We start from the raw sequence: 27,358 nt of genomic DNA on the forward strand, positions 1-27,358 counted from the left end.
TGATCATAAACTGCCTCTGTACATTCATACGTTTTTGGCTGCTTTGCGTAAAACATTCTTGCTGAACATTTTTATTAAGTGAGAAGACAACAGGCAGCTCCTTTCTGTGATGATTGTAAAGCTTGGGCAGTCAGGAGATGTAGAGCTGAGAGCAAGGAGACAGTAGCTGGATTTATAGAGTGGGAATATACTGTCTTTGAACACTGTTTTTTTCAACCCTCTATAAACTGATTTCTTCCTTGATCCCTGGTGTTTTCTAAAAGCCCTAATCAGCTTTATTGGATTCTCACATATAGTAATGTATCTATCTGAAGTAGTTATATGGCCTCCATTACCACAGTATCAGAGCACCTCACAACTTTTTGATGTATTTATGTATTTATCCTTACAATCCACACACACACACACACACACACACACACACACACACACACACACACACACACACACACACACACACACACACACCAAGGTAGGGAAGTGCTATTATCCCCCTTTTGCAGAACGGACGCGCGGAGAGACTTGCCCAACCTCACACAGGAAGCTTGTGGGAGAGCAGAGTCTGGAACACTAATCTCCCAAGTCCAAGCCTAGTACCTCTATCTGTGGGCTGTCTTTCCTGGCGCTCCTGCAGATTGCTTGGATGTGTACTGCTCTGGGCTGCCTATGCTTCCTGAATGATCTAAGGAGAAGCAGCAACCAGATTGATTTCAACATGCTGAAAGAATCCCAAATAGGAACTTTAAGATGCAGTTTAATATTAGAATTAAATTATCTTATTCTCCCTTGTTTTGTAGCCATCAGCAAAGCTGTGCCTGTGCCTCAGCTCATACTCAAATTAACAGAAATTGGCCAAATATTTTATTAATGCAAACCTCTAGGGTAAACCATTGCCTGACAGATAGATAATCCCTCGGTCATTTCTTTGGCCAGCTGCCTGTAGAACATTCTGCATTGAAAGTCTGTTTGTGTTTTGAGACAACAGAAGCACACAGTTTTCTAAGGAATCTTTTTCTTGACTGTCCAAGACAAACTAGCTGTGCCCATCTGCCCATCTTTTCAACTTGGCTTTAAAATCTTGAAGGAACCAAATCAAGATCTCACTGAACTGGAAAGCTGTCAACTCAATTCACCAAGCTTTGAAGCCTAGCAGTAATGTGTTTCATTACAGTCTTGGGCTCTTCAATTGCTTTTTGATACTACAAAGCAATCTAGCATATGGTTCTGTGCCAGCTTTAGGCCATTTTGCAAATCCTCTGCTTGTTTTAATACTCCAGGGACAAAACCAGGGCACGGAGTTTCACTTCATTGTGTCCAACCACAGTTCATTGGATTTTATTACTGATCTTTAGGCCAGGTTAGAATTTCAGATATACTAGTGTGAATCTGGAATAACTCCATCAACTTCAGTGGGGAATTACTCCAGATTAAAGGGGGCGGGGGATAAAAGCCCACAGCTAGGTGTAAAAAAAGATGCTCTTAACATAGGGCTAGATGTTGGGGAGGGGAGGGAAGAATGGAAAATTACAGTAGGGTCATAGGAGCAATAAGAAGGATAATAATGGGTGGATCTACTCACCATCTTAGATGTCTGTATACAAATGCAGGGCATATGGGGAGTAAAAATGAAGAAGAACTGGAAGCATAAGTACATAAACTCAATTATTACTTAATTGGCATCACAGAAATGCGGTGGGATAAATTCATGACTGGAATATTTCTGTAGAGGGGTATAGCTTATTCAGGAAGACAGGCAGGGAAAAAGGGGAGATGGATTATGCATTATGCATCAAGAATATATACGCTTGTTCTGAGGTCCAGAAGGAGGTGAGAGGCAGACCAGTTGACAGTCGGTTGGTGAAGATAAAAAAGGAAAACGAGTGAGGGTGATGTCACAGTAGGGGACTACTGTAGACCCCCAAATCAGGAGGAGGAGTTGGATGAGGCATTTTGAGAACAAATAACAGAAATATCCAAAACACAAGACCTGGTAACTGGGAGTTTTAACCAGCCAGTCATCCACTGGAAATATAATACAACAAAACACAAAATGTCCAGTGAGTTCTTGAAATGTACTTGGAACATTCCTTGTTTCAGAAGGTGGAGGAAGTAACTGAGGAAGTAACTTGATTCCAACAAACAGAGGAATCTGTTGTGAATCTGAAGGCACTTTGGGTGAAAGTGATCAGGAAATGATAGATTTCATGATTCTAAAGAAAAGGTAAGAGTGAGAGCAGCAGAATAAGGCCAGTTTGATGTCAAAAAAGCAGACCTTCACAAACTCACATAACTGGTAGGTAAGATCCCACAGAAAGAAAGTCTAAGGGAAAAGGGAGTTCTGGAGAGCTGAAAGTTTCTCAAAGAGACAATATTAAAGGCATAACTATCCTGATGTAAAGGAAAAATAGGAAGAATAATAAGAGGCCAGCCTGGATCCATCAGGAGCTCTCTGATGATTTGAAAATCAAAAAGGAATCCTACAAAAAGTGGAAACATGGACAAATTGCTAATACTGAGTACTCAAGAATAGTACAATCATATAGGGACAAAATCAGAAAGGCTAAGGCACAAAATGAGTCACACCTAAGCTAATGATATAAAAGGCAATCAGAAGAGGTTCAATAAATATATTAGTAGCAAGAGAAAGATGAAGCTTTCCCTCCTGAGTTAGCGGGGAGGGAGAGCTAATAACTGATGACATCAAGAAGGCTGAGGTGTTTAATGCCTATTTTGCTTCAGTCTTCACTAAAAAGGTTAATCGTGACCAGATACTTAAAACAATTAATATTAACAACATGGAGGAAGGAACACAAGCTGAAATAGGGAAAGAACAGGTTAAAGAACATTTAGATAAGTCTAATGTATTCAAGTCAGCAGGGCCTGATCAAATGCAACCTAGGATGCTTAAGGAACTAGCTGAAGCAATTTTGGAACCATTAGTGGTTATATTTGAGAACGCATGGAGAGGGAGTGAGATCCCAGAGGACCGGAGAAGGGAAAACACGGTATTTATCTTTAAAGGGGAATAAAGAGGATCTGGGGAATTATAAACCAGTCAGCCTAACTTTGATACCTGGAAAGATACTGGAACAGATTATTAAACAATCAGTTTGTAAGCATCTAGAGGATAATAGGGTAATAGCTAACCTGGATTGTCAAGAACAAATCATGCCAAACCTTGCCAAACAAATCATGCCTAATTTCCTTCTTTGACAGGGTTATTGGCCTAGTGAATGTGGGGAAGCTGTAGATGTGATATATCTTCATTTTAGTAATGCATGGTCCCATCTGACGTTCTCATAAGCAAACTAGGGAAATGGGGTCTATGCTGAATTACTATACAGTGGGTGCAAAACTGCTAGAAAGACCATACTTACAGAGTTGCTATCAATGGTTCCGTCAAACTGGGAAGACGGATCTAATCGGGGTCCCACAAAGATCTGCTCTCAGTCAATGTTTTCATTGATGACTTGGGTAATGGAGTGGAGAGTATGCATATAAAATGTGCAAATGACACTGACCTGGGAGGGCTTGCAAGCACTTGAAGGAGAGGATTAGAAGTCAAAATGACAAATTGGAGAATCTATCTAAAATTAACAAGATGAAATTCAATAACAGACAAGTGCAAAATACTAAACTTAGGAAGAAAATATCAAATGCACAGCTGCAAAATCAGGAATAACTAGCTAGATGGTAATACTGATTAAAAGGAATTTGGGAGTATAATGGATCACAAATTAAATATGAGTCAATAATGTGATGCAATTGTGAAAAGGCTAATATCTTGCTGGGTTGTATTAACAGGAGCGTCATATGTAAGACACAGGAAGTAATTGTCCTGCTCTGCTTGGCACTAGTGAGGCCTCCGCCAGGGTAGTGTGTCCAGTTCTAGGTGCCACACTTTAGGAAAGATGTGGACAAATTGGAGAGACTCCAGAGGAGAACAACAAAAAAGATAAAATGGTTAAAAACACTGGGCATGTTTCATCTTGATAAAAGAAGGTTGAGGGGGAACTTGATAAATAGTCTTCAGATATGTTATTGGTTGTTATTTAAAGGACAGTGATCAATTGTTTTCCATGTCCACTGAAGGTAGGACAAGAAGTAATGGGCTTAATTTACGGCAAGGGAAATTTATGTTAGATGTTAGGAAAACCTTTGTAACTATAAGAATCGTTAACCTGGAATAGGCTTCCAAGGGAGGTTGTGGAATCCCCATCACTGGAGGTTTCTAAGAACAGGTTAGACTAACATCTGTCAGGGATAGTCTAGGTATACTTGGTCCTGCCTCAGCACTAGGGGCTAGACTAAAAGATCTCTTGAGGTCCGTTCCAGCCCTACAGTTTTATCATTCTGTGATTAAAACCTGTGAAACTGATTCCACCATGTGGCACTTTGCCTTCTGTATGTATCTCCTGTGTGCCTCATTAAATGCATTCCATGTTTAGTATAATACCAGGAACACTTGGTTTCCACATGTTTTGATCCTGGAGCTTGTTTGTATACAGTACACTCAGACACCTAGGAAGGAAACAACAGTGAAAAAATTACCCCATTGAGAGTTGTACTTGCTATAAGACTTTGAACATCCAACTGACAAGCAAATGTATTGTATTTGCACAAACCATATCCAACATACAACCATTTGGCCAAAGGTCATCTAATGGATAGCAACCAGTGGGCTGCTCGCTCTTCAGAAAAGCCAGAGGCCCATAGCCAGACAACTGTACTGAGTTATCATAAGGAACGTCCATGATTCAGGAAATGCAAGAGCCATTACAATGTAGAATTTTACTCATGAAGAAACACGACTCCAAATTTTAATCTGCTTGAATTGTTATAATTCATGGAAGAAAATATATTTTTCTAGTTTGTTCAATTTGGCATGAAACTTTGCACCTAATTTGTACATGGATTTACTGTACCATGATTGTTTGTCTAAATTGGTCTGTAGTGGGTATAAATAGACAATTAAAAATTAAAGTAATTGTTAGCACATAGACTTAGTGCAGTTATGCATGAATTTGAAGTAACTCTGCACAAATTAAATGCATAGGCATAATTCTGAAAATCTGAATTTATGTTTTTAACTCCTCCATCCCCTGTTGCAAACTTGTCAGTATAAATAACTACTAATGACACAAACTTTTCCATATAACTATAAATCAAAATATTAAAAAAACTACCCTCCTCATTTTGTTCACAGAACTCTCATAGTTGATAATGATGATGCATCAGTCGCAAAGGAGGTCAAGAGAGTTGTGTTCATTTTAGTTGTGTTAGAAACTGGGGGCGGGGAAAGATTAGGCTGAATTAAAATTTGCCAAATGGAACAATAAAAGAGGAGAGGGATGTTCTCTAAAGGGATGTTATGAACAGAAAGTGCAAGTAAGATAGAGAGCATTTGGTGGCTTTTTCCTTTAGTAATTTGGATGAGAAAATATACAGTTTAGCAATAGGGTGCACCAGCTCCTGTTGTTTCTGTGATTAAATGAACAAAACCAAGCACTTGTATTTCCTAAATTCTAATTAAAAAAATCAACGAACCCTAGACTATAAACTGAGCTTTAATTTCCAAGATTGCAGTGCTATTTTAAGATGAGCCAAACCATTCATAGTCTAAGGGTATGGCTACACTAAGTGTGAGTGTGGTCGGAGCGCTAGCTCTGTAGTCAGAGCGCAGAGCTCTCCCAGCGCTGCACGTAAACCACATCCCTTACGGGTGTAGCTTGCAGTGCTGGGAGCTGCGCTTCCAGCGCTGCAGCATTGATTACACTGAGGCTTTACAGCGCTGTATCTTGCAGCGCTCGGGGGGTGTTTTTTCACATCCCTGAGCGCGAAAGTTGCAGCACTGTAAAGTGCCAGTGTAGCCATGGCCTAAGACAAATCTGGGCTTCCAACTTCTCTCATGCCACAGGTTAAGGTTCACACCTAGAAGTGCATTTGTGAGGTAATGTGTATACCTCCTTTATTGTAAGTCAGTGAAACGGTCTGTAGATTTCAAATGCAACATCGAAGGGCTCATGCTCAGGGCAGCATAGCCAAGGTCTTATAGAGCCCAATTTCTGGTTTTAAAATTTGCCAGCTGGAAAGATGCAAGAGGAGAGGGGAATGAAATACCATTTACAGGTTTCTAAAGGGATGTTATAAACAGAAAGTGCAAGTAATATAGAGAGCAATACACTTACATTGAGAACAGCAACCCAGTACAGTCCCTAAGAAATTTTGCCTAAGAGAGTAAAATCATCTTCAGGTGTTGGGCATTTTTAACTGGCTGAGTTCAAAAGCATTGAACCTCACCAGCTTCAATTATATTTTCAGGCAGAGAAGATATGAAACAAGATAGATCTTAAAATCAGTGGGAGTTACTCAGAACCTGAGAGCTGAGTGGTAAATTGGGCCCATAGCATTTTGTTTTTCTTTAACTTCGTTAAGGGGATTCTGGATTTTGTGATTCACAGTCTAGATGCTGGTATCTCATTTAAAACGAGCGGATATGTGGATGGATTAGTAAGTGAATTGTTAAGGGTCATTATCAAATAATTAGAACAGCGGGTTTTGCATTCTGTTCCTTGTTCTGCCTCGGACTTACTGTGTGTCCTTGGCCAAGTCAGTAAGGACAAGAGTTTCAAACTCGGGGGACTAAAGTTTGGCACCTGAATAAAAATGGCCTGATTTTCAGAGATGTTGAGCAACCAAATCTCCTTTTGAAATCCACAGCAGGCTTTCCACACTACTTAAAATCAGGCCACATTTATTTAGGTGGATAACTATAGATTATATGCTTAAATTCAGTCATTCAAGTTTGAAAATGTTAGTCTCTGTGCCTCAGTTTCCCCACCTGTCAACTATGGATAGCAATACTTCCCTATCTCATAGGGGTTAGTGAGGCTCAATCTGTGATCCTCCAACAAAAAGTGCAGTAGAAATGTAAAGTCTTAGGAAGTAAGTGTAGTTTTGGCATCCCCTATTACTTCATGTTACTGTTGCTGGATAGAGATTCTTTTATTAGTTGTGGACAATCATAGGGTCTCTAAATGTAACTGACAAATGATTTGGTGACCTGGGGAAAGAAAAAAAAACTTTGTGTATTATCTTCTGGACATTAATAATCCTAGTAGCTTGCAAGCCAAGGAGTAGTCAAAGCTATCAATCCACACCTGTGAATTGCAATGTTTAGTGTAGACAGCACTGCAAGTAAGAGGTGACACTATATCCGTATCTTACTGTTAAGTTGTTGTCTTGTATGTTGTTGTGTTGTTGATCTGACATGCAGTGTTGGCAGGATGTTCAGTTCTGTCTGTGTGTACTGGAGTTGATACTTGCAGTGTCCCCATAAATCTCTGTGACTCTAACAGTGAGTATTACAATAGTCAACCTTCCCTGCATCCTAAACTGTTAAAGACCCTTCAGATGACCTAAAGCTTTGTGTGATATTTATGTTTCATTTGCAGATGGCCAGCCTGCAGGTTGGAAGGAAGATCTACTCCATTAATGAGGATCTGGTATTCCTGCGTCCGTTTCAAGAAGTGGAGACCATCTTAAACCAATCTTTCTGCTCTAGGAGGCCACTTAGACTTCTGGTGGCCACAAAGTCTAAAGAGTAAGTGCCCAGAGGGACAGACATAGAAGGTTATCCAGAGACATTAACTTTTTTTAATACCTGTTTTTAAGGTAACTACATAAACACGTTACCCATCAGAAGTTGCAGTTCAATAGCTGATAGAAGAGGTAGAAGTTGTGAATCGTGCTTGTTAGTGATCCTTACATCTCTTAAAGCAGCTGTGGAATATTCTTTGTGCATCAGAATTAACTCTTGGCCTTCATGAGCACAAATGAAATTGAGTTACAAGGAGTATAACTTTGTCAGCATCAGAAACTTTCTAAGCAATAGGTCTTTGCTTGAGAGAAAACACCTCAGTCTACTGTATCACATTGCTTGTTGTTGGACTGATCTTTCCATCTCAGTTCATACAGTTTTCTGCTCCATAATGAGATTGTAGGCTGCTGGCCTTTCTCCCTAGTCCAGAAAGGATTGACACCACATCCAGACTCTTGGGTCAGGCCCTTCTTCTCAGGGCTTCAACTTTATTTCTTCTGCACAAAAGACGAGTAACTCAAATTCCTTCCCCCGCATTCCAAGGTCTTCTGCAGGAGCTGTCTCTTCCCTGCAGGTTCCCTTCTGTATCCAGCTGCCTGCAAATCATCCACAACATGTGCCCTTTCCCCTTGTGACGCAGGGGCTTCCTGCCAGAGCCCCATGCTCTTTGCAGCTCTTTTTCAATCCTCCTACAAGCGATTTGCCCAAGAGTTGAGGGCCTGCCTCAGGAGCAAATCCAATTCCTGTAGCTCTGCCCCAGGGTTCCCTGCAGGAACCTTCCTACTCCCTCCAGCTTTCCAGCTCAGATGAGCTACTAGCTGGTTGTATATTTAGCTGACTCCTAGCTAATCAATCTCAGCTAAGAGATAGCTAATAAGTCACCGCTGGACCCCAACTCCCCTTAAAGGGTCAGATACCCTGTGAAAGAGGGCCCGTAGTGAATCAGGGTCCCGTGTATTATTGGATTACATAGCCACAGACTTTGCCATGTAATCTACCGCTTGATGTGGAATTATGGTCCAGAATCTAAGCTTTCATTTAAAACAATTGGCCAGAACCTCAGCTGATGTAAATCAGAACAGCTGCATTGAAGTCATCCTGAAAATGGAATTTAATATAAAAATAAATAACATAGAGGTTTCCATACTGACTATATCATTCACTTTCAAGCTTAATACATTAAACACACCAATTTTTAATTAGCAAGTCAAAATTTCTCATCTCCCAGACCAGACTGCTACAGAACCCAGACTGGATTTTGGTCCAGCCCAGATAGCTGTGGGGTACATGTTGATAATGCCATCTCTGTTTGCTGGGGTATACAACCTTCAACTTCATTCTGAGAAACAGGGACATTAGCCAACAAGACCTGTGAGTATCTGGCTCCTTGGAAAACCTCAGCAGAATTCATTTCTTTGAATTGAGAATAATAAGGATTATGTCCTGTGTGCTCCCCCTGCACACTATGCTTAGCATAGCCTTCATTAGACCTGGATTTGAGTCTGTCTCCAGGCAGGGGGGCTGACCCACCATATGTTCAGCTTTCCTGTGCTCTGCATTCAGACATGTGCAGCAGCTGTCTTTAGTTTTTAATTTGCATAGACTGTGATGACATTCCAGACAGAAATACAATCTGCAAAACTACTTAGTGACAAGTCAGTTCTGTGCTCATGAGAGCTTAACTACTATATGGTTTATTGTTTGTTTCTTCTTCACTTTTACTGTCACTTTAATACATGGCATGTCCATATGGAGAGTTAATGAACAGCAAGCTGAGAAGTAAATCTACAGTGCGGTAGCATACCATGCCTTAATTGGCCATGTGGGCCCCACTGCTGCACGCTAAAAGTTCCATGGTGCACTTTGACTTACTGCTGTTTGAAACAGTTAGTGCTGAGCACGCGAGGATGCTGTAGTTTTACATTCCAGCTTGCCACGCACTGGCTCTCTGCATGGACCAGCCCCACAAGAAACACAGACTAGAGTGGGTTACATTGTAGTCCAAATTCAGGTCCTATAAAGCACACGCTCCTAGAATTAGCCTAATCAGTTGCAAAATAACATTGTCCTATATATGAGGATTAGATAGTTCATCACAGGCCTCATTATTGCATACGGTACATATTACCACAAGGCCATTGAGTCAAATCCAGTTCAAGGTCAGAAGTTGTTACCATCAGAGACTGTTTGGTGGCCTCCCATGTGAGTGTGGTGGGTCTCAATCCAGTTCCAAGAGGACAGATATCCACAGCATAAAATCCACTACCTCTGGCGGCACTAATGGCAACCTCTGTTGTCAAGGGACTGGGCTTGCCGGCTGATCTATCCCCTCAGCTCTAGAGAAGTTTCCTTCCAAGTTGGGCAGCCTGGTGGAAGCTTGCACTGGTGCTGCCTAGACTGTACTAGTTCTGTGGGCACTGGGAAGACATCTTCATTCTCCAGGGTTGTCAATCCAGCCATAATCCACATTAAAATATAATAAAGGTCAAAATAATATCTGACAGAAGGCAGCCGAGGTGGTAAAATAAGTTACTGCTATGTGACAAGACCTATTGCATGGGGTTAATTCATCTCTTATTAAACTTTCAGGGTATATTTAAAGCTGTTTGCAAACAGTCTAGGAATTTTATTGAGCCCTGAACATCTGGAGGTGTGATCTTACACAAAAACTGAGAGCAGTACATATGGGTCTAGCAGACTCATTTGACATGCTGCTTTCTTTCTTTCACGTTTTCTGCAGAATTATAAAAATCCCAGATTGCCACGAAGCTCTGTGCTTTCAGATACGGGGAACGGCGCCACCCTATGTCCGTGCTGTGGGAAGAGGTAAGCAAGGGGGGCGTGATGTAGCTATGGCTTGAAATATTGAAATACAGCCAGCCAGATACATCCCTCTGACAGAACAAGAGCCACATTATGTTGTCCCAAGGTCCTAAAAAACTCGGTAGAAGTTTCTTAAGTGTCGCAGTCACAGAACAGGACCCCTGGGGCTAGGTGCTAGAGCAAAAAGACAGTCCCTTTCCCAACGAGTTTACAATCTGAGTTCAGTCTAGGTATTGCTTTACTATTAGAGCTGGGTATTGGGTGGCTGTTCCCACCTAAGGAAGCAAAAGGTGACTTGGTTCAATGCCAGGAGAAATGTGGTGTTAGACTGTAGAAGGGATGTTGAGGAGGCATCACTTGAGCCATTGCAGGCTGGATGAAGCACTTGAGACTGCACACTAGGAATCACTCCCATGCTCTCAGGTGGATGGATATCTTTTCAGTGTTCATGAGCTTTGCAATGCATTATATCAGATTTGGGGACTGCCTCTATCTTCACGCCAGTTTGTACTGCTGTAACTCCATTGGCTTTAATAGAGTTAGTCCTAATTTACACTAGTATGAGTGAGAGGAGAATTGGGTCCATTGGTTCTTTTAAAACGAGAAAGGATAGGGCGTGACACAGAGATATTCATTAGTGGTGTGACTGCACTCTGACATACTCCTAGGGGAATTCTGTGCCACTGCGCACGCCTAGAATTTATGTCCCCCACCGATTTCTTTGCTTCCCTGCAGAAAAATGACTGACAGGGAAGCAAAGGGAAGCCACAAAAGCAGTCACGTGACCCTCCCCAGCAGTATGTTTTGGGGCCCAGAGCATCTGGCAGAGAGATAAATCACTGCGGAGCATGCGGCAGGACTGGGAAAGACTGGCTGGTGGCTCCTAACCTGCGCCAGGCTAAGTTGCTAGTCCCGGGTGGGCTGGGGAGGACCGGACTTCCTCTTTCCTTGCACGGCATCCAGGGCTGGGTCAGACTGCTAAGTCCCAGCCACCTTCACCTGGACCATCCTGCAGAGTCCTATTACCGTGGCACCCAGAACCCCTCAACAAGCTCTTGTGTATTCAGATCCCCCACTGAGCCACCCGCACCCAAATTGCCCCACCCAGAACCCTCTCAACCCACACCTGGATCCCCCCCCATCCCACTATGTCCCTCCACACTTGGATCCTGCCTTGCTGAGCCTGCCTTGTCCACACCTGGTGCACCTGGCACAGAGGGGCAGGGTCCTGGGGTGTTTCTGGGGCAGGTCCAGTCCTTGTGCTGTGTCAGGGTTCAGTGCAGCCTCACTGCTGAGTCCATGTCCTGGAGTGGGAGCTGCACAATGATCTCCCACCTCTGTGCAGCTTGTGGCCTGTGCTCCCCAATGCCATGGTGGAGCCTCCAAATTTATTTGACAAATAAAATTTGCAGAATTTTTATTTTTTTGGCACAGAATTTTTAATTTTTTGGCACAGAATGCCCTCAGGGGTAAATGTGAAATGAGCCACAAATGAAGCACAGCCCCTACATTTATCTTTGGCAGTTACAGAGAGCAAGACCTTTCAACTGTGTACGGCTTCCTTCCTTCAATAGGATTGTGTGTATGTACAATATATATAATGTCAGCATTTAGAAACAATGCAAAGATTTATCATCCCATATACAGGCAACAGTACACTGCTTCAAAGCACCTTTTCATTACATACCTTCAAACAAGCACAAAATATAATTTTTAGGCCAAAGTGCTAAAGCATTTCCTTAATGCGCTAGCTAGAAAGGTTTCAGTTCTGAAGCCTTTACTAGAAAAGGCACTAATTACACCGACTAAAATTGTTTGCATCTTAGATAACTGAGCTTAAAAAGTAATTATGACTTTAATGTAGACTCCTAGGGGCTAAATTCTGATCTGAATTTCATTGGTATAAATCTTCTCAAGTTGGTTAAATTACTCTGGATTTACTCTGGTATAACTGACATTAGAATCTGTTCCTAGACTCTGGCAAATTGCCTAATGGGGAAATATTCAGCTTCTTTCAATTAGCATGCAACAGGCTGCAAACTGTATAGTTATGCAAATTTAAACATCATCTTAGCCAATTAAGACTAGAAAGAAAAGATCATCAAAGATTCCCAAAAGATAAATTTCCCCCCTAAGAATTTTATTATCTTTCTGCAGTGACTGTATCCAGGTTTATATAAAAACATGCATACTGGGTCAAACCAATTGTCCACCTAGCCCAGTATCCTCTCTTCTGACAGTGGCCAATGCCATATGCTTCAGAGGGAATGAAGAGACCTGGGCAATTATCAAGTGATCCATCCCCTGTCGTCCAGACCCGGCTTCTGGCAGCTGGCGGTTTAGGGACACCCTGACCATCTTGGCTAATAGCCATTGATGGACCATGAATTTGTCTAATTCTTTTTTGAACCAAGTTATACTTTTGGCCTTCACAACATCCCCTGGCAATGAGTTTCACAGGTTGACTGTGCATTGTGTAAAGAGGTACTTCCTTTTGTTTGTTTTAAATCTGCTGGCTATTAATTTCATTGGGTAACCCCTAGTTTTTGTGTTATGTGAAGGGGTAAACCTTAAATTCATGTTGATTTAAAAGTGCTCATTAAAAAAAAAGATAGCAGCATGATAGCAGTTTTCAGGTATCTAAAAGGGTATCATCAGGAGGAGGGAGAAAACTTGTTCACCTTAGCCTCCAATGATAGAACAAGAAGCAATGGGTTTAAACTGCAGCAAGGGAGATTTAGGTTGGACATTAGGAAAAAGTTCCTAACTGTCAGGGTAGTTAAACACTGGAATAGATTGCCTAGGGAAGTTGTAGAATCTCCATCTCTGGAGATATTTAAGAGTAGGTTAGATAAATGTCTATTAGGGATGGTCTAGACAGTATTTGGTCCTGCCATGAGGGCAGGGGACTGGACTCGATGACCTCTCGAGGTCCCTTCCAGTCCTAGAGTCTGTGAGTCTTTCAGTCAAAGAGAGAAGGATTCTACATTATTAAATGAGCTGGAGTCCCCTCTCTCACTTACCTAGGACATGATCCAAAGGTCACTGAAGTGAATAGCAGATTTTCCATTGGTTTCTAATAACTTTAAATCACATATATAAATCAGGATTAACTCCACTAAGGCCAGAGGAGAATCATACCTTATATGTCCACATGCATGAGTTAGATGGAGCTACCTGGAGCTGATCTGAATGTTCTGTAACTTTGGAATGAATTACTTGAGACAATGATCCAAAATGACTTGTGGAATTCTTATAATTTCCAAAATAAGATTGAAAGTCCCCGTTTCAGTACAGTTGATAAAACATTGTGTTTGAGAGAAAATCTGCATAAAGTAACCAACCGTTCATGCATTGTAATATCAATATTTAATATGTACTAATTCATCGCTTTATTATGCATTCTGTTTTCATTGTAGAGCAGGGATCAGCAACCTTTGGCATGCGGCTCGCCAGGGTAAGCACCCTGGCGGGTCGGGTCGGTTTGTTTACCTGCCGGATCCGCAGGTTCAGCCGATTGTGGCTCTCACTGGCCACAGTTCACCGCTCCAGACCAATGGGGGCTGCGGGAAGTGGTGCAGGCCAAGGGAGGTGCTGGGTGCCTGCTTACCCTGGTGAGCCGCATGCCATAGGTTGCCGATCCCTGTTATAGTGCATTGAAAATTGATAAACTGGCTTGTCAAAACAGGGACTCTATGGGTAGGTCTACACTGCAATTAAACATCCACGACTGGCCCGGATCAGCTGACTTTGACTGTTTAATTTTGGTGTGGACATTCGGCCTTGGGCTGGAGCCTGGCCTCTGGGACCCTCGCCCCTTTTGGCTATTTAATTGCAGCATAGACATACCCTACAAGTCTTAACATATGTTCTGTGAGTCACTGTTTTAGGCAGACACAAAGGGCCTGAATCTCCTCTCTCAACAGTGTATATCAGAAATCACTCCAGTGAAATTTAGTAGGACTTTTCCAGAGTATAACACTCCAGTCTAGCCCTTTGATGTATACTTTGTCCCCTCTAGAATCAAGCTAGACACTCTGGGCTCAATATGTGAATGAGGGCAGGGGACTCTAACCTATTTTTCTGTTCTCCTGATCCTGGGCCAACCAGTGCTTGATAAGTTTATGAATGGTATTAAATGATGTGGGTGCCTGTGATAGCAGGGGACTGGACTCAATGACTCAATAGGTCCCGTCCAGTCCTAAATTCTTAGTATCCACATATGCATGTGCACCGGTGTAACTGACTAGACAAAGTGCAAAGTACTAGAGAATCAGACAGACACACAGCAATTTACCAGAGTGTGATTTACAACCCCATCTTGCACATCACCTGCGATGTAATAACGTGTGCACTGAGGGCCCAAAAGAGAGGCTCTGTTTGAAGGTTATATACATTCGCCTCATACGACAAAGCTCTTCCAGAGCTCTTTCACCAAACCCAGCAAAACCACAAGATAGCTCCCAAATAACCTGTCTCCCCAGGTTAGCCCTGTCTTCCCTTAGCCAGAAATGCTTTTCACTCCCTTTGTTCTCTTAGTCTCCTCCATAGTTGGGCTGCTGAGCCATTTGAACTCCCCTCTGGTCTGTTTCAGGCTCCAAGGCTGCAGCTGTGGGACTCCACTCAGGGCAGTGCATTTTGAAAGTTAATGGAAATAATATGATGAATGAAAGTTACACAGAAGTTTTGGAGCACTTTACAGCATACAGGAACAGGCAGCAGGAATTGCTGGTAAGTACACAGATGTAAGACCTGGATGGAACTTAACATAATGTTTTGAGGGGAAAAAACAACATAATGGTCTTATACAAACGTGCTTCTTAAATATTTAAAAGCAGTCTTAAAAAGTACATTTTAACTTATCTGCCTGCCCCATGGGACCCTACTGTAATTAATGGAGATACTCGGGTGAAACCCTGAATAGAATTTACACCTTAGTTGTAAAATGTGTATGAATCACAAGTATTCCAGTCCATAGACTTCTAAAGATTGCTTTCCAGCTAATAGCAGAGCTAGGTTTGAGCTACAAAATTTATACCCAGATTCATATTTCATACACCTAAATTTCACGGTGGATCGGATCTGGATTCTACTCCAGCCCACTTTGGAGATAGGGATCAGCTGCAAAATTCACATATACATCCAGCTTTATACTCCAAACCTACATCCCTTCCTCAAAGTGTTCAGGTGTTTGTATCTAGGTTATCAGTTCTTAGGTTATGGTTGCAACAAGGTTCCAGTTGCCAGTACACTAAACTTATCTCTCACTTACATGACACACAAACCCAGACTGCTAGAAGACAAAAACTTTTCACAGCCATCATAAAAAGGCTTAAAATCCATGCGAGAAGAGAGTGTGAAATCCAGGTATATCCCTGAAGTTGAGGCAGCGCTTCGTAACGTTCCTGTTCTTTTGAAAGGGATTGTATCAGTGGGTGTACCGAACACACGAAGATGCTGAAGAGGATAGAGCTCAGCAGCCAATATTTAATGTGTACCTGAATGGCAGCCATCTTGAGTCAAGCGAAGGACAGCTCTCGGTGGAAGGAAGTGGAGAACTGAATCCCCTTTATAAAAGCCAACAGGAAGCAGGTAAAGGAAAGCCCACCCAATTTCATGAAGGAAGGAAATGTAGGCAGGCAAGTTAGGCACTTCCTGATTACTTGGGAGAAAAGGGGTGGTGGAACTGTGAAATATAATTATTGCTGTAGAAAATCTCTCATTCTACAAAATGCGCAACAACCTGCAGCTTCCCAGGTGAAATATTGTCATGCTCCAGTTTATTTGGGAGGAACATGAAATTGGGATGTAACATGGAAATCTCGCTGTTGTGGTTCTCAACAGAGAGGAATGTCCCCTGCTCTGAACAGAAGAGACAGCACTAATTAATTGTGGGGGTTTAGAGACCTGATTCTTGCTGGCACCTTCGGGAATCTCTTTAAGTACCAATGTCACAAAGCTAGGTAGGCAGAAAAAAGCTCTCTTTTCAGTACATCTGCTTTGTATTGTCTCTTGCATGCCATGCCCTACAGTAAATGACTGGGGCCCCACATGCTGAGAGAGTATGTACTAATTGGAGCTGTGACGTCAAGCCACCACCCAGCATAATTACACGGTGTCTGAGTTTTGGGTCCAGATGCATCACATTGGAAAACACTTTTCATGGAGTGAGCCCCCCCCCTGTGCCACGTGTAGCTCAACTTCTTTGAATAGTTCTCCCGGCTCTTGCTCAGTAGAAAGCGGGGACTGATTCACTCTTGGAATATGGGCGACTCAGCAAGCCCTGTCAGGGTCTCAGCTAGAGTAAGGGACCGTGGGATATGGTTAACTGGCCACCATAGGGTGAGCTAAACCTGGGAGATGAAAATGAAAGGCTAAAATGACAGGAGAGGAGGTTCTTCCTCTGAGAAATCTGGCCCCCATTTGGCCACGTGGCTCCCATCATGGGCATTAGATTATGACCAAAACAAATATGGTATTTATACTTAACAGAAAACTTAAGCCAAATGTAGCAAAGCCCTGGGCACGATTCTTTGGCATGACACAATCTAACCTTTACGGGCAGATTCTGATAGCCCCACTCACATTGAGTAGCCGTCTGTGCCATATTAGCTTCAGAGATAGTCCTGACATGCAAACAGTGAAGGACGTGCACAAAGTATTTGCAAGACTAGGGCCTAAGCAAGACTCAGGCCCACCGTATTTATTTCTTCCACCTATTGTCTGTGTTTCTTAGCCTGCTGTGCCAAATGAAACCAGATTGCAATATCCCCCATCTTACTCCTACAGGACAGTTGCTCATTATTAAAGTTTCTGGAGTGAGCACGTCTGATAGCTGTGTGGTATCATCTCCTGCAAAGGAAGGGCTGGGCGATGGCAGCAGCAGGGGGAGGGAGGAGTGTCCCAGGGAGTTGTGTGGATGACATGGCTGCAAATTAAAGGTCTGCAAATAACTCCAGCTAGAATAATTTCTTTTTTTTTTGTAATTTAAATGACTTTGATATTCCGGAGCAAATTTTCATCAGGTGTGCTAATTGTGTCAGCAACATTCCTGGGCACATCGCTTTCTACAGGCAACTCTCCCCTTAGCTTGAAAGCGTCTAAGTATAAGTAAGAAGACTGACTTATTTCATATTAAGATACTAATGGAGAAAATTAATTGACGTGGGAGGACATTCCCAAAGAACACTCAAACTGGATTCACTCCAAGGGGTATGCCAGTTGATTCCAGACTTGCTGGATCGCTATTAACTATAGATCTGGGATCAAGTGCACAGCAATGCAAGTTGCCTGCAAACCCTAATACACCAGGGGATCTGAAGCCATACACTATAGCTCCTAAACAGGGACATGTGTAAGGGGGGGCAAGCAAGGGCACCCGCACCCCAATAATTGTCAGAGGCACAGAACTTTTCCAGCCCCGGAGCTGCGGAAGCAGGGAAGATCAAGCTTCTGCTGGGGCCGGGTGGGGAGGGGGGACAGCATGTTCCTCCTGGGGCTGGGTGTGGAGGGGAGCAGCAAGGTCCTGGGGGTGGGGGAGCAGCAAGCTCTTGCTGCATAGCGGGTGTAGGGGAGCGAGCTCCTCCCAGGAAGGAGGAGCTGTGAGTTCCTCCTGGGGCCGGGGAGAGAGGGAGGCAGTAAGCTCCAGCTGGGTGTGGGGGGGCAGTGAGTTCCTCCCGGTGCCAGGTGGAGAGATAGGGCAGAAAGCTCCTCCCGGGACCAAGAGAGGGAGGGAGGGTAGTGAGCTCGCCAGAGTGGAGTGGGGAGAGTGAACTTCTGTGTCTCCCAAGAAGGGGTCAAATTTAAATTCCTGCACATACCCCTGCTCCTAAAAGGTAGGGGCTAGTCCAGAAAAAGCCAGGGATAGCCACTGCAAGATGCACTTCAGCACCTCTGGGCTGCCTCTGCTGGTGAAGTTCAGATTGAGTGTCATTGACAGCTGCCTTGGAGAGGAGGTGGTGATAGCACCAGCTGCCCTTCCTTGGGATGAATCTCCCTCTGGCACAGCTGCATGTGCAGTGCACTCACCAGGATGAACCTGCAGCACTAACTGCAGTTTGGAATACAGTAGTGACAGAGTCAGTTAGGAACAGTGAACTGCTTCATGTTTCATCAAGGACATGGAGAGCTAATTAATTTACCTCCCATTTGAGCGCCCCTGCCAGGTACCATGATCTGCGCCATAAATGTATGCTGGGCATACATGTCTCCTGAGCATGTGTGCGACATGCATACCTGTGTTTGTGCACGTGTGTTTTACCGAGTGCTGGTTCCCTAACGACTTGCCTTTGGTTCCAGTCTCTCCGTTGATCATGAGTGAAGACATGCCTCTCATTAGCCTGACTGTGGACAACGTCCATCTGGAACATGCGGTGGTGTATGAATACGTCAGCACTGCTGGGATCAAGTGTTATGTCTTGGAGAAAACCGTAGAGCCAAAGGGTTGTTTCAATCTGACTGCAAAGGTACCCACCACCGTACATTGCCAGCTTCCTTCCCAAGCACAATAAGGGAAACCAATGGCCCAGGCTTACCCGCTTTGTCTGTTAGGTGACATGGCATGTTAAGCTATTGGACCTGCCTGGAGCTTAGGCTAGTTCATTAGAATGCACCAGTATAGAGTAACTACTGTTTGGTACAGGCAAGTTCCACTGACCCTCCCTTCATTTCAACTCTTGAGGACCTGAGCCAAGACACTCTTGCAAGAGGGTCCTCAGCTGGGAAACTCTCCCAGCGAAACTCTCCCTTTGTCATCTGTCCACTAGAGCAGGAGTTTGCTGCTCCTCAGGGCAAATGGGAGGTTCATCCTTTCAGGCAAGCATTTGCTGCACCTTGGGGTAAGAATATGTAGTTTTTCCCCATCAGATGGGTTGGCTTGGTTGATACAAAGTCTGGGTCTGATTGCTGCCCAGTGTGGACAGGAATGATTGGTATTATATTTTGGTGTGCACTACAATGGACAAATAATAAATGTCTGCATCACGTAACAATAACATTATTGGCATGTCCATGATAGGACAAAGCAGAAATAACAAGAGAGGGCAAATGTGCCAGAGAATGAACATTCCCTGTGGCAAAATGACTGTTTTGAGCACATCCAATATCTTTTAAAAACTTCTGGCCAACGTTTTGAAGTGTTGAGATTAGGCATGAAAATGATTCGGAAGGGCTAATTAGGGAAGAAAGAGGGCTGGATTCGTGCTGAATGCCACTTTCCTCAAACATGCCAAAATGTGGAATGTACACTGTTTATGCAGTGGAAGGATATTGCAGTAGTCCTGGATCTCAGCCCTGTACCATTGGGATTTTGTTTCCTTCTTCAGATTTTAGAAGCCTTTGCTGTAGATGACAATCACTTTGTGAATAACTGCAAGAAGCTCATCTCCCAAAGCAGAGCTGTGGAGACCATGCCCGAGTATGATTTCCGGCAAACCTGTGACACTAAGCTGGAGAGTATCTGCACAAGGCTTACCAACTACCACAAGGTGCAGCATTAGTAGATCTCAGTGGCGTATCTAGCCAATCTTATACTGTCAAGCTAGTGGGATCTGAGTATTCATTTTCCCCATTAGTTGCTTTAGAAAGATGTGTTCTACTGGTCTGAGCACAGAACTAGAAGTTATGTAGATTGCAAGCTCTATGGGGTAAGGACCTGTCTCTAAAGCATCTACACACTGTTATCACGATGGATCAGAATGCATGCCTGGACTCCTCTGCTGACGGATCCATCCTGCCCATCCAAATGAGGAGCCCAACCCTCTGCCCCGCATCAATGACAAGAGCTGTCACGTCTGTGTTGTGCACACAAGTGGCTATGATTGCATGAGCACATTGTGTAACTGTATGAACAAACAGTATGCTTTTGGTACAGTTATCTGAAGTGTGAAACCTGGCCCTCAGAAAAACTTTTTAAGCAATTCTCAAGGAAATTAAAATGTCATCTTTTCCAGTGATATTTTTGGAACAGTACTCTCCAGGATAGCAGAGATGAGATGGCTGTGGGGATGGGAGGCTGGCAGGGAAAAATAAGGATCTTCTGTGTTGCATCATCATATTCTGCAAATGAAATCTCACAAACTTGCTTTATCCCCTAGTTTGCAGATGAGCTCAAAATGAAAGTGAGCCCAGCCTTCAAACAAGCCACAACAGAGCCTCACCCCCTCAACAGCATGGATTTCTGCCCCACCAACTGCCACATTAATCTCATGGAAGTGTCCTACCCCAAAACCACTACCTCAACAGGAAGGTCATTCAGCATTCGCCTTGGACGGAAGCCATCTATAATTGGTCTTGATCCGGAACAAGGTGCTCATGAGTGCTTCAGTGACATAATCTTAGTAAAAAGATGAGTTGTGTTTCCGGCGGGTCAGAGATTTCAAGACAAATCCAAAGAAATGTTGCCTTGACAATATACTTTTTTTTTCTTCTTAAAATGCTCATAGTAAGATGGCAGGCAGTATTCAGTTACTGTAAAATAACTCAATGCCTCGGGCGCAGGGTTTGGCATCAAGTCAAACATCTTTAACAGTGAAGCAATGTGGTTTTCTCATCACAACTAAAATGCCCTGGGGTGGGTTTTTTTTCCACTTAGAAGAGTTGACTTATTGAGTCGAAGAATAAGTGATGGACTAAGTGGTTCCATAATGTGAAGTTGTATTATAATCACAAGGGTGAGAAACCTCAAGTAGTCAATCAGACAGTAGTACTCTTCTCTCTGAGCCGTTACTAAACTAATCCCCCACATTGGCACTAGGAGTTCTGTAATGTTGGAGGTGCTACCCTTCAGATGTATGGCTGCTACTTAGGATTTCCCTGCCAGGCAAATACTTGTGTTGCAATGTTTCACTGCTGTACCTCTCAGAATATACTTCTGACTCATTCAGTGTCCAACAAGATGAGTGTGCAAGAGGACTTGGGACAGCCCCATGGAAATGTGGACTGTCCCACATATTGAAGAATGGTTGGAGACCCTGTTCAAATTAGGCCAACGAGAGAAGCCTTGCCCACTTGTACTTCTTAAAGATCCCATGGCACTTTTCATTGCAGTAGGAGTGTTTAGTCACAGTATCACAGTCACATTCCAGCTCTGCTGCAGATATTCTCCTTGCCACTATTTGTAAATGAAAATAATTATTCTTTACTTTTCCTAACAATGATAGTTATTCTTCCAGGGTCAATTTTCCTATCTGTAAAGCTGAGATAATACTGACCTAACAGTTTTGTTTCAATCTTAAATTTGTTAGCATTTTTAAAATGTGTTTAGCTCCTCAGAGGGTCAGTGCTATGAATGGGCAATGTACTATTATTAGTTATATGACTTATCGTAATCCTGAACTACAGTAATGTCAAAAAGCTGAGTTTGCATGCCATGGAGAAGTCCTGTAGAATAAATAGAAAATTATATTTTTGCCACAATGTTTTAAAGAAGGTTCAAAATTCCTATAGGGAAGCGCACATTCGCTATTAAACACTGTAGGATTTTAGAGCAATGTCTATAGACTAACCCGTTTAAATTTCTGTATGAGCCTGTTGGTTTAATTCCTATTAAATGCTATAAAAGCCTGCTCTAAATATAGGTGGTGCATACAGTCACAAGAGCCATACTAACTACTTCCTCCCATGTTTAGTAGGTACTTTGAATCCAGTCTCATACACTCAGCATTGCATCGCCAGCATGGCTGCACCATCATGGAAGTGCCTAACCCTAGACGATGGAGAACTGAACCCACATGGACAATTTGAGGGTAGCTTTGGTCAACAGAATGGGGGAACAAACCAGGAGGAAAGGGGACTCAGCTTTTTGCTGAAAGAAGAAGACCGGGAGATACAGGACTCATACCTTCAACTTTTTAATAAACTAGATATCGCAGTGAAGGAAATGAAGCAATATGTCCTTCAGATAAATAAGTGAGTAAAGAGCTCCCTGAGTGTTTTGTGTGTGTGCTGCTGAGGGCACTTCCTAAATAAAGGGACATGCTATCTGAGAAAATGGAAATATGCAACCACAGAAATATGTTCTGTGTCCATTAGCACGAATTATAATATGTCAGTATGTGTGTGCATGCCTTCCCTCGCGCCACCATCTTTTGCTGGATGGAGGCAGCCTGACTTGCTCATATGCAGATCCATCTACCTATGTGTCATTTCCACTTACATAATTAGCTAGTGTAGCTGCTCTTTGCACTCGCTGGCTTGAAGTCTATGTTAGAACTAGAGGTTGTCCATTCTGGTTCTGATTCCTATTATTTGTTAAACTCTAAGAGTGGGCTAAGTGCTATACTAGAGAATTTGTCTATAAGACTGACATCATAAATACACTGGGCAGCCCAGATGAAGGAGCTGTTTTAGATCGGAAATCAATAGTCAAAAGGGGTTTGAATAAAGAAGGCCCGGCGGACTAGGACTGAGCCTGAGAGTTCATTCCATGGAGAGGGGCAGCATGGGAGAAGGCACAGAGATGGGAAGGGAGAAGAAAGGAACAATGAGGCTGATATTGTTAGTGGAATGAAGGAGGAAGGTGAGATATGGCAGAAGATGGAATCAATTACAGAGACCAGTGCTTATGTGCCATGTGTGTGCATTTTAGCTTGTGACCATGGTGGTTGTGTGTGCGTGTCAGGCCATAGACTGTTATGATACATGCCCTGCTTGGGTTGTGGGGGATAATGTTTTCTTATTCTAAGATGAATAGCGGAAGGGCCTCAGTCCTTGCCTTCTATCCTGCTTTTTCTGGGCTTTGACCATGGGAGTCAGCTTAATAGGACAAGTTAAAAAGACTCTCTTTATAAATGTGACTACTGTTGGCAGACTCGGCATGCAGGAAAATCTGCAAGGTGTTGGGCCAGTCTCAGTAGGATGAGATCTCCTGAAAGAGTTAGCACATACTGACTAGAGTTCTTCCTCCACTGGCCAGTAAAAGGCAGATTTATGATGTATACTCTGTGGTTTTTGGAGTGCCAGTTAGTGTCTAGAGAAAAATCCAGCTGGAAAAAGGATGTACACGAGGGGACATTTCATCACTCTTGATGGAAGTGAGACTATTTGTGCAGAATAATTTATTTTAGCAAATAATTACACTTTAAAATATGCCTAAGAGTCTCACAATATTTTGCAGAAAACTGGGTGGATGACTATTCCTAGCATACTGCCACAGTTCTGTATTGCTGTCTTTTTTTTATTCCAAACACTGTGTTATGGGGAGGGGATCATCTAGACCTGCACGAAACTCTCATAACCAAAACTCACCTGGTTTTGAGAGGGCATGTTTGCTTAGGTTTTTGAACCTCGGTTGATATTTTTGTACAAGCTATCTGAAGTGCTTTTGACCTTAAACTAGTCACTTTAGGTTTTGAATGAATGCAAAATTCACCTACTGTGAGTTCACATGAACTAAAACCAAAAATATTTGCATGAACCCCTGTGAATCAAAATGAGTGAGTTTCGTGTAGCTCCCAGCTATATATAGCTCAAGTAATAGAAATGTTGCTTTTGATTTCATGAGCACTTGAGTTCAGATCACCGTAGTGAATGCATAACTCACAAGATTACACACCAGTCACTGAGAGCAATGTGTTTTACCTTTGTAGGCTTTTGTCCACCATAACAGAACCCACTGGCACATGTGAACCTCTGTCCACTGAGGAGACATCCCCACCTTCCTTGGGGGCTGAAGAGAGCAACACTGACAAAGCTGAGCATGGTGGGAGTAAGAAGGTTTGTTTCAAAGTTTCTGAGGAGGACCAGGAAGACTCAGGACATGATACAATGAGTTTCAGAGACTCCTACAGGTGTGTTCAAAGATACACATGGCTCTCCATTCTGGCTGGCAGAGTACTTTGAGGCTATTTAATCTTAATATTACAGTGCTGGATGGTAGCTAGATAGATCAAGACAGATTAATAATCAGAAAGTCAGGTAACTGTTCCATAGGATAATGCTGTTGAAATTCATAATTGTGGATATCTAAGCATTATACCACTACTAATACGTGGTAGTTATACATAATGCTTCCACTTTAAAAGTGCCATATACACTGTAGAGTGTATCCTGAAATCCTTACTGCTTACTTAGCAAAACTCTCCTTGAACTTCAAGTTTTATTATTGAGTAAATGCTTCAGTGTGTTCCCCATTACCTAATAAATGGGCCTATAGGTCTGGACACTTAGGACTTGATTCCATTCCCACAGATCCTTGTGGCAAGACTCCCATCGGTATCAGGGAGTGTAAGAACGGGCCCCAGTTCCTGCTCATATGGTATGCATTTAAGTGTATCCAGTACAAGATTCACAACATCTCATCCATTTGACATGGTTCACATGTCACACAGGCTACCACAGGATTCATTTACTGCAGGGTCAAAAGATCAGATAGTCATGTAAGGTCAAGAAAGAAGGCTGTTCTTCAATGAAGTGCAGCAGCTGCAGGAGGGAATTCTCCAGGGGTTTCAGGAAGAGTAGTCCATTGCTTTAAGAGCTGCTCAGCAGCTTCTGTATCTGATCCTGATGGTTTAGTGCCTCATGTGTACAAACACAACTGTCCACAGAAAATGCAGACTAATTAGACTTTGGGAGTGATTATGTTGATGGTTGTATCTTGGCCCCAGTCTGAGGTTTCTAGGGTAGACAGTGTTAATGTAGCACCAGTTGTCAGGAGAGCTCACCAGCAAGATTGTAATGATGCTGTATTGGTCTTTGTGATTTTAGGTCTTAAGCGGAACAGTTTCTAGACAATACATTGCATGATAAGGAAGCAAAGGAAAAGCATGTACTGGACTGTAGTTTCTGATATTAATATGGGTGTGGTGATCTGCTACAATGATAATCGCTCTTAATATAGTTACGCACTGTGAGCTGATAAACTGCCAAAGTATTCCCATGGCAAACACAGTCATCCAGATTTATCCCTGGTCATGTTTGTAGAATTACACCAGGGATGATTCTGGCCCCAAGAGTGTTTCTATGCTTGGAAAAGTTATAAGACCAATGTAGCATGTAAAGTGGGATGGTATTGGAATATCCCCCATCAAATTACTCCATTTAGGATCCTCCAATAATGCTCATTTTTGCTTGCCTCAGGTTCCTAAATACACTGGGGTTCATTCTACAGTTTATAATCTATTAGGACAAAGCAATAAGACCTACTGTGGGCACCAGAAGATCCTGCAGGGGTACTCACTTCAAGCAGACCTTAAAGTACTGTGTTTCTCTGGTCTTTCAGTAGGTGCAAGGGCTCCCATATGATTTCTTGCAGGATGTCCTGTGACGCCTCTGGCCAGCTCTTGGGAGTCCCCCTGCAGATTTTCAGGATAGAATAAAGAGAGACAGGGTTTTTCTCTGGTGTCGGCACTCTGAACCAGCTTCTGGTCTCAAGTGCACAGCCCAGCATAATTACCAGTGCCCCAGCCCATGCCCCTAGAGAGAGACAGCAATGCCCATTAATGCTAGAATTTTTAAAGGTGCCTAGAGAAATTAGGCACCCACCTCCCTTAGGTTCTTTGAAAATCCCAGTCCATGTGCTTTGGGATTAGAACCCAGCTGTGCAGCTCAAGGTTAGAATTAGCTTCTCTGAGGCTTATTTCTCTTAGGAAATAAACAGCATTGTTTTCAAGTCAGTGCTTTATTTTGTAGTCAGTTGTACACATGGCTGCCCAGAGGGGGAGACAAGTGGGGCAATTTGCCCCGGGCCCCACAGGGATCTCATGAGTTTTTTGGGGCCCCTGGAGCGGGGTCCTTCACTCACTCCAGGGGCCCCAGAAAACTCTCGCGGGGCCCAGGCCCGGGGAGCTTCTTCTGCTCCAGGTCTTCAACAGCAATTCAGCAGCGGGGGATCCTTCCACCCCGGGACTCGCCGCTGAAGTGCTGGGTCTTCGGCAGCGGAGAGTCCTTCCACTCTGGGACCCACCGCCAAAGTGTCCCGAAGACCCGCGACGGGGGGTCCTTCCGCCCTGGGACCCACCGCCAAAGTGCCTGGTCTTCGCCATGAAGACCCCAGGCCCCCTGAATCCTCTGGGCGGCCCTGGTTGTACATTAGTAAGCTCGAGTTATCTCACTGCACTTAATATCACGCAGATAAACATGGCAAACACTCCTTCCCCTATCCCCCATTCACAACCCCTCAAAACCAAGGCTTTTCTAAAATTTAATTATCTCGGGACATCAGAAAGTCTGACTTTTTCCCTCCTATACTATATAACTGTGAGCCACAGAAGCACGACAGAGTTTGTAGACTGCTTGAGCTTATCATAGATGCTATTGTAAGAGGATTTTTCCATTCAAGTCTGTGAACAATTTTCCCAGAAGCCTAAAACACTGAGAAGCAGAAATGAACATCCCACCTTTTTTTAAAAAATGAGTTTTTGAAACCACAAACCCAAATATTTACTCAGGTGTCTCAAAATCTTGTTTTTGAGACAAGATTGACTTGCTGCTTCTGGAATATTTGCTGCTGAAGGAAATCTCACACACTCCACAAGAGCTGTCTTTCTTGGGCGAGTACGTTTTTAAAGGCAGGACTTCAGAAAAGAGTAAACAAGTTGCCTTTTTCATTTTCTAATGGAGAAGGATGTGCATGTTATAGGCCTGCTCAAGTACAGAGCAGTCCTGTCAAAGAGTTATAAAAATCAGAATAATTCAATCTAATCACGTGTCACTGAAGCTTGTGCAGTATAGACCTCTTCTCTTCGTTGCTACTTACATTGGTGCAAATAAGGTGTAAAATGCTACTATAGCAGAATGGTGGCATGTTATCCTCATTGTGCACTGATGGAAGTGGCAACACAAGATGGAGAGCAGTGAAAAAATCAGAACCATTGTTTTAACTGTTTAACCTTTTGGCATCTGTTTACTGTGCTAGATTGGGATAAACTCTTGGAGACCGTGATTTGGCCATGGGTGACCCCAAATGAGAGTTAGCACATGTTTGGTTGCTCCTGGGCC

General features: G+C 43.2%; 1 protein-coding gene across 4 annotated transcripts in view; it reads left to right on the top strand.

The window, feature by feature from the left end:
- The window catches only part of PREX1 (phosphatidylinositol-3,4,5-trisphosphate dependent Rac exchange factor 1), a 238,754-nt gene that overhangs the window by 183,429 nt on the left and 27,967 nt on the right, over positions 1-27,358 (top strand). For 3 of the 4 annotated variants that reach the window (XM_030533287.1, XM_030533285.1, XM_030533288.1), the window contains 9 exons: positions 7,455-7,603; positions 10,341-10,426; positions 15,018-15,154; positions 15,844-16,015; positions 18,722-18,888; positions 19,747-19,908; positions 20,518-20,728; positions 22,051-22,330; positions 24,010-24,210. In XM_030533287.1, coding sequence (XP_030389147.1) covers positions 7,455-7,603; positions 10,341-10,426; positions 15,018-15,154; positions 15,844-16,015; positions 18,722-18,888; positions 19,747-19,908; positions 20,518-20,728; positions 22,051-22,330; positions 24,010-24,210 — 1,565 coding nt within the window. The remainder of the gene's footprint in view (positions 1-7,454; positions 7,604-10,340; positions 10,427-15,017; positions 15,155-15,843; positions 16,016-18,721; positions 18,889-19,746; positions 19,909-20,517; positions 20,729-22,050; positions 22,331-24,009; positions 24,211-27,358) is intronic. The other variant, XM_030533286.1, reaches the window with a different exon arrangement.

Source organism: Gopherus evgoodei, chromosome 14 (genome assembly GCF_007399415.2).
Source record: "Gopherus evgoodei ecotype Sinaloan lineage chromosome 14, rGopEvg1_v1.p, whole genome shotgun sequence".
NCBI classification, from domain to species: Eukaryota; Metazoa; Chordata; order Testudines; family Testudinidae; genus Gopherus; species Gopherus evgoodei.